This window comes from Podarcis filfolensis (genome assembly GCF_964270895.1).
Source record: "Podarcis filfolensis genome assembly, chromosome: 5".
Lineage (NCBI taxonomy): Eukaryota > Metazoa > Chordata > Lepidosauria > Squamata > Lacertidae > Podarcis > Podarcis filfolensis.
In genome coordinates this window covers 70,799,890-70,813,713 of record NC_139608.1, presented here as the reverse complement: position 1 = coordinate 70,813,713, position 13,824 = coordinate 70,799,890, and the positions used below count along the sequence as shown (strand labels likewise).

At 42.1% G+C, this 13,824-nt stretch overlaps 1 protein-coding gene across 3 annotated transcripts; it reads right to left on the bottom strand.

Annotated features, from left to right (window-relative positions):
• Positions 1 to 3,999: 3,999 nt before the first annotated feature.
• Positions 4,000 to 13,766, bottom strand: PBLD (phenazine biosynthesis like protein domain containing). Of its 3 annotated transcripts, XM_083614526.1 has the most exons (10): positions 11,441 to 13,654; positions 10,306 to 11,382; positions 9,938 to 10,157; positions 8,982 to 9,080; positions 8,789 to 8,898; positions 8,674 to 8,703; positions 7,287 to 7,375; positions 6,658 to 6,836; positions 5,435 to 5,497; positions 4,000 to 4,404 (listed from the first exon to the last, which is right to left on the bottom strand). In XM_083614526.1, the coding sequence occupies exons 3-10, from the start codon at positions 9,996 to 9,998 to the stop codon at positions 4,292 to 4,294; spliced, it is 744 nt and encodes a 247-aa protein (XP_083470652.1). In that variant the 5' UTR covers positions 9,999 to 10,157; positions 10,306 to 11,382; positions 11,441 to 13,654; the 3' UTR covers positions 4,000 to 4,291. The 3 variants fall into 3 exon arrangements, with proteins under 3 accessions (XP_083470652.1, XP_083470651.1, XP_083470653.1); XM_083614525.1 differs by lacking the exon at positions 10,306 to 11,382 and having other exon boundaries at positions 9,938 to 10,037; positions 13,608 to 13,766; XM_083614527.1 differs by lacking the exon at positions 10,306 to 11,382 and having other exon boundaries at positions 9,938 to 10,037; positions 12,420 to 13,105.
• Between the last annotated feature and the right edge of the window lie 58 nt (positions 13,767 to 13,824).

Below are 13,824 nucleotides of genomic sequence, written 5' to 3'. Positions count from 1 at the left end.
AGGGTCAATCCAAGTAGCGAAGTCTGAAGTCCCAGTCAGGATACACTCCAGAGACAATCCTAAAGCACAGTCCCCAAGTGGTCCAGGAGCATCCAAGCCAAGGGCAGTTGAGCAGACACAACACCTCAGCTCAGCTCAGCTTCCCTTTTACACTATGCCTGCTGATTGCAGCATCTGGGCTTGATGAGGCAGGTGACTCTCACCTGTTCTAAGCCTACTGCAGCTGAGGAATCACAACCCTCCTTCCAGAACTAGTGGCCAGCTAGAGAGCTGGGCTACTGGCCCTTGCCTGCCTCAGCCTCCTAGAGTGCCACTCCCACTGCTCCCTACACCTCACAGCCCATGTACATGGGGACAGGGCCCCTCTGGCTCTGGTGATGGGTCCTGCTGCTCTGGTTCCTGTGCATTGACCTCCATCCCCTCACCATCCTCCATCCCCTTTTACTTCCTTCTCCATTCTCTGCTTGCCCTGGTGTGTCCCAGTCCCAGCTACACCCCTCGCCAGGATCCTCTCCCTCCTTCTCGTTGTCCTGCCAGTTCATGACACAGATCTGCACAACACTGGTGGTATTGACTTACCAGTACCTCTAGAATGGTAGCAAGGAGAGGCAATGGAAGAACAACACACTGAACTTTCCAATGTAGGTTGGGAGGGTGCAAAAAGAAGCAAAAGAACCCACAAACACCTCACACATAACCAGGTATTTTATTTTTGCTGATGGAAAAAACTGTAATGTATTAAAACAGATCTTGGCAACTAATTAGTATGGTCGGGTCAACACAGTAATATTTCATGGGGAATGAAGTTTCACTGCTCAGAAAACGAGGTCTTCTATTCTTGCCACTCTCAGCAGCCAAGGCCTCGTTCTGCACACGGTTGCATGTTTAATTAGCAGTCCTTCTGTAAGTGTCTGCAATTAGCACCACGATGATTAATAAAATAACCTCTTTAAAGCTCCATTTAGCCAGGAGAAATGCAAAATCAGGGATAATTAATTCATCATTAATAAATCATGGCTGATTAACTAATCTGTTGATTACAAACACATTTAGAGCTCAGACTCCCACCTGAGCTCTCTGCTTCTTTTTTTGTTGTTGTCTGCACTACACAGAAAAAATAAACAAAGAAAAAATAAACTGTACCAAAAAGCCCAACACCATGAATAAAGAAATCTGCGTTAAGCAGCAACTATATTGGTCTAGTCAGGAAGATTTAGATAGGGCATGCTTTAAAAAACTTATTAGACTTGGCTGATTATTTTATTCCCCCAGGAAAGAAAACTGCATTGTCTATTTGTTAAATCTGGACAGGTGAACAGTAATTGCATCCTTAGTGCAGCTACAGGAGTCCTACAAGCATTTCATATAGGTAAATTATTGTCTGTGTGGCACTCCTGGGTAGGCCAGTTGGTGTGAAGCATTCAGCCCCAAACAGTAAGACTACTCCTGTTCAACTATCCAAGACTTGGACTAGCAGCGCAGTATGGACTGGCCAGCCCAATACCAGCTGCTGGAAATCATAAGTGGGGAGAATGCTGTTGCACTCAAGGTCCTACTTACAGGTTCCATCTGGCTGGCCACTGTGAGAACAGGATGCTGGACCTTTGTTCTGATCCAGTATGGCTCTTATGTTCTTAAAACAGGGCAATAGCCAGGATTTGTATAGCAGATGCTCTTTTAGCATTTCAACTTGGTACAGCTCCCCTTCTTTGCATGTATGCAAACCCAACAATCAACATGTCTAATAGAAAACTATTCAGGGAAACTTGAGCTTGAAACCTCTAAAGAAGCCTACCCAGAGGTTCAGGTCAGTTGTTATGGGAGGTACACACTTGTCTGGCCCCACACGGACAAATATTTGACCTTTATGCCTTAATTGGGTGAGATCTTATTCGGAGTTGTAAATCATGAAGCAGCAAATTATTTTCCAAATCACATGGCAGTTTCACATTAACAGATGGCTGGCCACCACGAAGAAATGCACTCATCCATTTTCAAGTAGTTGCATGCGGCTATCTGTATTATTTAGAGATTTTAAATTTCTGTAGTTCTGTAGTCCCTCCCCCCCAAACTAGTTTTGGGGGATCCAGAATTAGGTGGATATATGTGTATTATATATCCGGGGACGCAGGTGGCGCTGTGGGTTAAACCACAGAGCCTAGGACTTGCTGATCAGAAGGTTGGCGGTTCGAAACCCCACGACGGGGTGAGCTCCCATTGATCGGTCCCTGCTCCTGCCAACCTAGCAGTTTGAAAGCACGAAGTGCAAGTAGATAAATAGGTACCGCTCTGGCGGGAAGGTAAATGCCGTTTCCGTGTGCTGCTCTGGTTCGCCAGAAGCGGCTTAGTCATGCTGGCCACATGACCTGGAAGCTGTACGCCGGCTCCCTCAGCCAATAAAGCGAGATGAGCGCTGCAACCCGAGAGTCGGTCACGACTGGACCTAATGGTCAGGGATCCCTTTACCTATGTGTATTACATTTTTAGGTTATTGAAAGAGGGCCAACTCCAGGTGTGTGTGGCGGGTGCAGAGCAAAGTGTGGTATTGCATTATAAGGGAATTAAAATGGTGGCAACAATGAGTCAAGCTGCTTGACCTGGGGGGCGGGAAATAAAAATAAAGAGGCAACCAACCAGAACTGAGGTCATAGACTAGTTGGACACAGAGGAACGGTGGAAGGAAGAAGAAGAAGAGGAGGAGGAGGAGGAGTTTGGATTTGATATCCCGCTTTATCACTACCCGAAGGAGTCTCAAAGCGGCTAACATTCTCCTTTCACTTCCTCCCCCACAACAAACACTTTGTGAGGCGAGTGGAGCTGAGAGACTTCAGAGAAGTGTGACTGGCCCAAGGTCACCCAGCAGCTGCATGTGGAGGAGCGGAGACGTGAACCCGGTTCCCCAGATTACGAGACTACCGCTCTTAACCACTACACCACACTGGAAGCTTCTGGGAAATCCCCCAAGGGAAAAAAGCTCAGAGCGTGGGGACTGGTGGTGGGACAATGATGAGTGGTCAGAGAGAGGAGACTGGGAGGAGGAGGCGGAAGTTGGGAGTCTTTGGCAGAAATAAGTCCAGAATCAGTGGCAGAAGCTGAAACAGGAGAGGGGGATGAGAGGCCAAGAGGGAGAGATGAGTCTGGCTGATGAAGAGTCATGGGTGTCTCCCGTTCCTGCTGCAACAAGCTCCCTTCCCCTCTAGTTTCCCTGAACAAAAAGAGGCATAAAAGGGGTGAAGAAGTTAGCTTCATGCAGGCACAGTCTGATGTTGCTTTAGAAAAACCCTGGAGGGGACTTAAGACAGCTGTGGGGAGGTGGGGGCTTTTAGTCTTGGCAACTGATCCATGGGATCAGACGTACCAGGGATGAGCTTCTGTCCTCATTAGGCCTGACACTCGGCCAAGTCTGTGCAAATCATGTTCTTGCTTATAAAGAGTTAACTCTAACTTGCAGAGTGTGATTTACATGCTTCTGAGACTTGATTTCAAATATGATGGAGACTGGTGCCCGAACCTTTGTCATCCTGAAAACCACATTCTCTTCTGGACAACCTTCTGGACGCCATGTGATGCTGGAGCTTGTAGGAGCAGAGGCAAAAATGGGTGGAGCAATTAATATAAATTTTACCTGCGTACAACAGACTAGCTTCTACACACACACCATTCTCTATCCTCGATACAGGAAAGCAAGAGGCATCACCAGAGTTCAAGGGCACATTCCAGCCAGGCAAAAATACAAAAGGATGGTATGAAGTAGAGGTTTGGAGAATTGCATTAGGTCTCTAACTCTGCTTTAGAGGTCTACCAAATTCAAGCTTATATACGTAGAGCTATTTACTAGGATAGGATTAAACAGTCATGGAATGAATTGTCCCAAGCAGTTACAAAGGTGATAGACAGAAATTGCAACACATTATTAAATAAATGTGTTCCTTTATCTGTTATGATCTGGCTCAAGCAGCCAGGATAGCATGGAAGAGGATAGTAATGGAAATAAAAATATACAAACATTTTATTTTATTTTAATTTTTAAAAAATTATATACCACAATAGTCTCAGGGCAGTTTACAAATATGCAATGCAACAAATAAAAATCAGATAAAACTATAAAATCAAACTTCAGTTAAATTGCCTGTCTTCTGAATTATGTCCAATTTGCCTTTTGATTTAAGTAGTCGTTTTCTCTGTAAAATATTCATCTGCATTAGCAACGATAAGAAGAAATGGAAATTTGTAATGACGAAGAGCTTTATTTAATTTTATTTTCTCTCTCTCCTTTTTTCAGCGTATTTTCTTAAATGGTCAAAAAACCCTTCAACACAATGACTGTTTGGCCACTGACGTCTACTCTTCCATCAGGCCGAAGCAGAATCTTCAACTTTCCTCCACGAGCAGAACACTGAAATGCTAAACAAAGAGAGGGGGAGGCTTGTATTTATATTTCCTATTATCTGTGTTTCCCATGAACGATGCATGCTGCAATGCTTGGTTGTCGCTAATGAGCAGCAGATGGGTTAAAGAAAGGGGAAAGCTCTATGGAACTACTGAACTCAGCAGAGCCAATCCACTGACAGGCTATGGTGAAGCCCTCACCCTAGACGGCAAATAGGGAGGATGCAAACTCCGCCTGCCCCCCACAAAACTCTGCTGCCTATGTGCATGTTACATGATGCACAGTCTCTCCTCATGCTCCCTCCACCTTTGGGGGTCAGGGAAGAGCTTTCAAAGAAGGCATGTTTTTGAGTTAGGAAGAAAAGTGTCTCTTCAGAACTTACAGTTCTGTGAAGGAACTCTTAATGCACGAGATCCTGCTCCCATGTAAGGTCTTACATATAAGAATTCCTTTACAGACAACCACATGGAACACATGTCTGGGGGAAGGATGCAGGGGATGGGGCTAAACGCATGGCCCTGCTCCTGAGTGAGCACAAAATTACCCCACACCAGAGTAATGTGTGAATTGATCTACAGTTTCAAGTAGATGTGGGGACAGCAAATCCCATACATTAACTCATCTAGAGCCAAATAGCTTAAAAATAATACTGTACAAGTATTTCTTTAGATCCAGGCTTGAATGACATATTGCCATTGATTTTAAGTGACCAATATCATCTTCACTTGCCTATGGTTCTTCTTTTTAGAAGGAAAGCCACAGTAATTTTAGCCTGCTGCACGCAAACTGGAAAGAACAGCTTGGTTTAAATTTCTTCTTTCATCAATTTTGGCAAGGGTGGAAAAACTAATACACCTGAGATCCTTGCACAGCACTGTGACCATATACATTCCTGAACCCTTGCTTGCCTTCAGACCCTCTAGCTAAACAGGAGGAAAAATTAATGTGTAATTAAAGTTTCTGCGGATTTTATTTTTAACGGATTACATTTATTAAATTATTGAGCCCTAAGGTTTGTTCTTATAATTGAAGAGAGATTCTTACCACACATTTCCTTTTCCCCCAGTTGTTGTGACCAGTAACTACTTAAGACAGTATGAGCAGATCCTGGAAAGAAAATGAAAAGATGTAATAATCATAACCCAAAGAGTGTAACATGTTTAGGGTTCAAAGCACACCACATGTATTTAAAAAAAATAATCCTTATAATGCCACAGTAAGGTAAGGCTGAATTATTATCCTCATTTGCAAACTGGCTGTCACATGGGAAAGAGCAGGATCCTGCAAAGACCTTTTGGGATGTGCAGAACATCTCCACACATTAGAATTCTTCTCCATGCCTTGCAGTCATGAGGGCTGAAGCATCCCGAATTGAAGAAAGAAGGCAGTTTTATCTTTAACCAGGCCTTTGGCTGATTGACATCTGATGCCCTTTTAAAATGTATTGTGGAAAGGGGGATTATTGGGTTGTCATTGCTTTTTTGTTTTTATTATGTATTTTCTGTTTTTTACATTGTGATTTTTATATGTGATTTTATTTTGTGAACCGTCCTGAGATCCAAGGCTATAAGGCTGTATACAAATACTATTATTATTAACCCATCTCATACCTGCATGGCCCCTTCCAGGGCCATGTTTCATCAACATGGTAGAGTGGGAAGACTTGACAGATGACCGTATTTTATCAAATTGGTTTTTTAAACAACAACAACCCATAAACACCAAGCTTTTGAGAATGTGTTAAAAGCCATTATAAATATTGATTGTGGTGTATTTTATTTTTATTTGTCCTTCATTGGTTCTAGGTCAACCTTTCAAATTATACCAAAACTAAAACCCACTCATGTGCATGTGGTCCTCCTGAACAATATAGCATCTATCCATTTTATTGTTGATTCATTTACTTTTCTATTTCAAGAATCTCTTAAGGGTTTTAAACACCAAATAGGCACATCTATATACACATGTTTTTTTTTTTAAGCTGTCATGTTAATCCAATATAGTTACATATAACAAATAATGCTTGGCCATGTATAATGCCATGGGCTTTCATTGGCAAAAACCTGCCTCAACAGATGTATCTGATGAGAGTAAAAGCTCATTTTGCTCATTTGTTAAAGGTATCATTGGCTTTTCTTGTTTTTTGCTACAGCAGAGTAGCCCAGCAGTTCTTCTGAATTTTGTACATAGTAAAGCTTCCAACAGGAATTATTCCCCTATGTTTAATGAAAATGAGAGCAAAGCGCTGCTTAAACACACAAACACACCTGTGACAGGATCTTCTAAAACTCCAACCCACGGAGCAAAGTATCGAGAGAAAAAGTCATAGCTTTCATGTTTTCCGTGGAAATCTCCCTTAAGTGTGACTATTAATCCTTGGACTTTCCCAGTCTTCTCAGCCAGCAAAAGTTCTTGGCCATTCACTTGTATTTTCTCCAAATCAGACCTTGAGGTTAAGCATGAAATGTTAAACATTTAAATATATTTTTCCTATATTTTAAAGCTAAAACATGCCAGTGAGAACAATTATGAGCTGAAACATACTGCAGTTCTGGGTATCTAAAGTAAGGATAGTGACAGTAATAGCAAGCGCCCAGTACTGGTATAATGTCTACAACAGCCTTCACCAACTTGGTGCCCTCCAGGGGTTTTGCAGTGCCAGTCAAACAGAATAAGGCATCAAAGGAGGGGAGGTGGGGTTCACATTAATTTACATATAACAAAGATGGTGAGCCTATGGCCCTCTAGACATTGTTGGAGTCCAACTTCCATCAGCCCAAGCCAGCACAGTCAATGGTCAACAATGAGGGGAGCTGCAATCCAGCAACCATCTGGCATGCCAAATATTCCCCAGCCTTGCTAATACCTAATGAAATTTGTAGAAAAACACATATACCTTCCATAAGCATCACTGAGACAGACAAGGAGCTTCTTTGTGTCAGGAGAATAGCGAACATCTTGAACATTCATATCGCCTACAGCTGCCTTGTAATAAAATATTACAGGATGAACCCCAAAGAACTAGAGCATCTCCTAAATTACAATCATTAAGGATGCATTACATTCTCAGTCAAATCAAAGGATGCACACATTTTAGGCACACGTGTGGGAGAACAGACAGATGACTTCCTCTTCTTGACACTTTGAGAACCCAAATTTAAACCCCTCCCCCTCTGGAATAAGTTGTGTGTGTGCTCCAGATGCAGAGAGAGCTTACTCATCTTTGCATCAGGATGACGTACAGGGCTTCAAGCTTCATATGGTCCAAATAAACACAGAAAGAGAACATGCAGCCTACATGTGCTTTCTGTCTGCTCACTCAGATTCCTCCTGGTTTCTTTAGAACATTTAGAGAAGCCACTATTAAACACATGGACTGATGCCCAAGAGCTCAGAGATAATTTGGCTGAGATCTTCAAAGCCCAAAGGAGAGATACATTCACTTTTCATCTCCTCCCACGGTACCTTGACACTATTAATGCAGCTCAGTCTCTACTCCTTTAATTGGATCTGTCAAAAACCAAGAAGCACCCATCGTCTCTAATGTAACCCCTAATGTGCATGGTTATCACATTTTATCCTCACAACAGCCTTGCACAGTAGGCTAGACTGAAAGTTGGGGTCAGGCCCAAAGTGTACCTAAAGTCCAAATGTAGATTTGAGCCCAGTTCTGTTCACCACAGACCACAGACTTTCCCTCCTTTATTAACGGAACAATTTTGCAATAAGGACACAGTAACTAACCTGATATAGTGGCACTACCTGGAATAAAATCTTTTATCACAGAGCTAGCATTGATGATTAATCAAATGTTTCATAAATATTCAAATTGCATCTGCATAATTTGAGGTACAGAGGATGCTTGCTACATGCAGGCCAATATGGCATGGGGAAAGAGACATAACGATGCATAATGTGTATGGCATAGAGCAGTGGTGCCCAATTGGTGGCCCGTAGACCCCAGGGGGGTCTATGTAACCCACCCAGGGTGTTTGTGGCACCATTCACGTAACAAAAGCTACCATAGATATATCAAAATTTTCAAAAGTAGGGGGTTGATGGCTTGGCTTTGGAAAAACAGGAGATCTGTAGTACTTAGCTAATTGGGAACCACTGACATAGAGGTTTATCAGCAGTCCTTTGCAGGGTTAGACATGCCTCACTCTGCAAAAGTGTACAGTGCAGTAATAAGGACAATGTTGTTGAATTGTTGGAATACTCTGTGTTATTCACTATACATTTAATAAAATCACAATAAATAATATAAGGATTACACTAATTACCTTCACTAACTTTTCCACTTCCTGGAAATCCTGGATGAAAAGAAATAAATATGTATATAATGATTGCTCTTAACTAATCTTTTGGGAAAATGCTGGCAATTTAAGTCTATCTAACCTGTGGATAAGTAGGATAAAGGGGTAAGTCCAGGATAATACGATCGCCTGCTTGTCTGGCATTTAATTCTCCACTCAGAGTTACGAAAGTGAGGGTTGAATTCACATTTTCTGTTTTTAAAATTAGAAACATATAAGTGTAATATAGGTTGAAAGGTATATTTGCAAATAACTATAGCTTAAATGTTAATTACTCTTGTTATGGAATAACACAGCTGCTGAGGCAAGGGTAGCGTGGCCACAGAGTGGGACCTCCTTAGCTGGTGTAAACCACCTTAATCCAAAATGGGAACCTAGGAAAAGAAAATTCAAGAGTCAGGCTTACAGTAAACTCTTCCTGTAGCTTTACAGCTGTATCACACCAGATTTTCAGCCATTTACTTGCCCTTTTATAGTTTTACTGCATGTCAATCCCTTTCCACATAACATCTGTGGGTTTTCTTTGATAAAAGAGAAAGAAAACACCCATCTATTTGTAACATGCCAATGACCGATATTAATTTTTAAAAATGGAAGTATGGGTGTGGTACGTATTTGAGAAGATGAATCAGTAGTCTCGCTATAGGCTATTGTGTATGTCAGCTATTTGGTGATAAAAATGTTCCACAGATGAAAATTCCTCCAAGATGAAGAAAATGAGATGGAACTACGCCCTGGACTGCCTGTGCTACAAAATGAGATGGCACATTACTGAGGTGGCAAGAGTTGGTAACACCACTCCAGGTTGCATGTGACAGATGCCATTCTTAATGTATCTCTTGAGTTGTTGTTTTAATTCTCTGAAAGAAAGCTAGCAGATTAGGAATAAAAATTCTAATCTGTGTCACCCCTTCTGCTACTTTTCTGCTTGCAGGGAGATTTTATGCAAAGGAGCATTCAGTGGTATCTCTCTGCTTTAGTCTTAAGCAATACAGTCCACTCTGCCACATTAGAAATTGTAGAATTCCCAGGGTTCCTTGGGTAAAAAGTTTAACTGTTAAACCAGATTAGGTCTGTGGTATGTTTATACACCAAGTATTTATTGCTTCAACTTACATTATAGTCTACTAACTAAAGTATCAACCTTCCTTAATTTTTTTAAGCAGCGGATATGATCTACCTTCTGCTGAAGTCAACTGAAAAATTACCGCTTATTTTAATGTAGTCTTACTTCTTGTAAAGTCATCAGTAGGATCCAGTTTCCTGATGAATGCCGTTTCTGAGAGGTTCATTTCTGTTGCGATTTTTTGGTGCCAACCTTCTTCCAGTTCCTATTTTTAAAAAATCAAATAATTGCCCGTGAATTGGTATTATTTATTTTATAGCAAAATAAAAGACCGGATAAACAAAGAGCCTAACATTACACATAAAGCTTAAATGGGTTCATGGTACTGTTTCTTATTCAACAGAGATGCAGAAGCAGTAGGAATAAAGAACTAAAAAAATAACCTGCAAGCCACCCCAAACATCACCTCTGCCATTAGGAGGCAGTTCCCTATGAGATACCATACAATACGTCTGGAATTCCCTTGACATAGCAGGGCAGGAATTGCTGGGATGTCTGGGGAAATCTGGATGTATGGTAAAAACACTTGTTGAATGATCAAAACTAAGTTTAAGTTCATCACAAACTGGATAAAAAATTAAAATTTTAGATTTAAACTTAGTTTTGATCATTCAGCAAGTGTACAAAATATTAAGAAAACTGGATGACATGAGGTGAAAAAGTTGGATCACTTGATGGAATGACCCAGCAAAGCAAAGCAAAACAGAAACCCACAAACTCAGACAACTAACTAGCACCATCTTGTGGTAGTCTTGAAATATAGCAATCCTGTGTTTTCTTATTTGGCCCAACTGACCCAGGGGTTTGTGGGGCCCTGTGCACAGGCCTTTAAGGGGGACCTATTCATTCAACTAAATAAACACCATCATGCCAAAATTAGGGTGTATGAGATGAAGTTAATAATGTTTCTGCCTTTGTGCTGTGCTCACCCCCCCCAACAACTTGGGAACAATCCCGGCAGCAGGCTAGGTAGGAAAAAACGGTGATGATACAGTCGTACTTTGGATCCCAAACACCTTGTGAGTCCAACGTTTTGGCTCCTGAATGCCGCAAACCCAGAAGTGAGTGTTCCAGTTTATGAACGTACATCAGATGGGGCTTCCGCAGCTTCTGATTGGCTGAAGGAGCTTCCTGCAGCCAACTGGAAACCACGCCTTGGTTTTCGAACGTTTTGGAAGTCGAACAGACTTCTGGAATGGATTCCGTTCGACTTCCAAGGTACCACTGTACTACTAATGATGCCATTGAAATGCCTCCCCCATAATGTTTGGGAAAAATCAGGGGAAACATGATAATAATGATGATAATAAAGATTATGATAATGACTCTGCACTCCCCCAGCCTCAAGCAACTTGGGAACAATCCAGGAAAATAAAATAATTATGATCCTTTTGCACTGGGCTCCTTCCCTCTCCCCACCTAGAAAAGCCCAAAAGCTTGGGAACAATCAGGAAAACGTGATGTTGAGATGAAAATGTCTCTGTACCCTCACTCCCCCCACCCAAAGACAAATCAATAAAAGATGGGAGGATGAGGAAATCTGGGCTACCCTGCTCAGCTTTGCAGGGTAAAGCTGCAAAGCTTTGCAGGGTAAAGCTGCAAAAAAACCTGCTCCCCACAAACAGCTTTGGAACAATCCTTCCTGTATGGCAGGCTTCCTCAACCTCGGCCCTCCAGATGTTTTTTGGCCTACAACTCCCATGATCCCTAGCTAGTAGGACCAGTGCTCAGGGTTGATGGGAACTGTAGTCTCAAAACATCTGGAGGGCTGAGGTTGAGGAAGCCTGCTGTTATGGCATGGCATGGAGAAACAAGAAAAAACTATATGCAGAGGGTACATAACTCTAGAAAATTAGCCAAACCACAGTCTAAAGGTCAAGTCACATATATACACTACATCACAACTTTCCAAACTGTGTGTTGCTGTGTGTTAGCGTGTCAGCTGCAGTGTGTAGATGTGTCACATGAACGTGTAGATGTGTCACATGAACGCTCCCCATGCTCCTTTCGGGGCTGAAAAGTGGTTAGTTTAACCTCTGGTTGGCTAGTAAAACTGAATTACTGTGTCACGAAATAATGCATGTCTAAAAAGTGTGTCACCAACATGAAAAGTTTGGAAAGCTCTGCACTACATGGTCCAAGATTTAATGATTCAAGATACAAGTACATATTTGCAAATGGGCATCCAGAGACTGAGAGAGTGCATGCCAATTGAGCTACTGAATCCTTGGCACAGCACTCCTGAGCACAGCCAGTGTAGCTGTGTGGCCAAACATTCTTAAACACCAGCCAAAAAAGCTGCTGAGCAATGGATTCAGACAGGCACAAGAGGAATTCATTGACAGAGGTTACAGACGTATGAGAAAGTGCTGAGATTACAGGGAGACAAAGAGCACAAAGAAAGGCAGATAAGGGTGCAAGTGACAGAGAGGGGCAAAAGGCACAAATAAAATCCAGTGGGCAACACATGCACAAACAGGAAAAGAACTTGTTAGGAACAAACATGGAAAAAAGTCTTATACTGAGTCAGACTATTGGTCCATCCAGTACATTATCTAAGACTGTCAACCTGAGGGTGCCATGGCACCTGTAGGCACCAAGTTGATGACCTTCATGTGTTTTTTGGAGTCAATCCACTGCCTTCTCTTATGGAGGAGCTTTTCTGAATGAGGGGATCTAGTTCTTCAAATGCCACTATCATCCACAAGTGCCTAGAAACATTCAAATATTTGTCCAAGAAGGCTAGAATGTTAGTATCTTCAGGGTCCAGGTCCAGTTTCCATAGGAGTGGCCTGATCACTGCCTGATCTAAGGTTATTTTCTACTTCTTGATTGTGGCACAGCAGTACAGTGGTACCTTGGGTCACAAACACTCGGGTTACAGACTCCGCTAACCCGGAAGTAGTGCCTCGGGTTAAGGACTTTACCTCAGGATGAGAACAGAAATTGTGTGTCGGCGGTGCGGTGGCAGTGGGAGACCCCATTAGCAAAAGTGGTACCTCAGGTTAAGAACGGTTTCAGGTTAAGAATGGACCCCCGGAACGAATTAAGTTCATAACCAGAGGTACCACTGTAGTCATGATCACAGATCATAAAAAGATGCTATGCCGTTGAAGGGGCTGGGACACCTTAAAAAGCAGCAATTGACATTTTTCAACCGTACTTGGGTGACAAAATACCTTGGGTTGGCTTTGTTTAAATCAATATGACTAAATCAGATTAAATCTAAGCATTGTGCACAACTGTTTCATAAATAAGACTGCCAGTGCTTATGAAATAGGCTAATTTGGAATTCAATCTGTGTTCTAAAAAACTCTAGAAAACTTAGCAGGGATTTTTCAGTGAGGGAAACATTAACTGCAGAAATGCTTCCTGGAAAGTCTTGGCATTACTGTGAAAAGTTTCCTGAGGGCAGGAATTTTTGAAAAACACTGGGCCAGATAAACAGCACAGGAATTTTCTGTACCCACAACAAACCAATCCTTCGTCAAGAAAAGCATCACTAAAAATTGACATAAATGGCACCAGTCACACACAGGAAAGTTTTGTAATGTAGGGAGCTGCCTTACACTGAGTCAGGCCATTGGTTTATCTAGCTCATTATGTCTCCAGCTCTCCAGGGTTTCAGGCAACATCTCTCCCAGCAATACTACCTGGCGATGTTGGGGACTGAGCCTAGGAACTTCTGCATGCAATGCTGATGCTCTGCCACTGAGCCACGGGCTTTCCCTAACAAACATTAGCATTCTGGTGAAGACAAGTTTCAAAAACTTACATCTTCAAGAAGACAAACAGCTGCAGGATTTCCAGAAAACGGCTGATCTGTAAAGGCATCAACTGTGAAAATAGAAATCTGCATTTTCTTCCCCTATTCTTGGCTGCTTTTAAAAATGGCGTTTTGCAAACTGCTGACTCATCTTCTCAGCTGTTGCATAAATGGCTGAGTTAATATTACACCAAGTGAAATATTACAAAAGTGAGTACAAAAAACT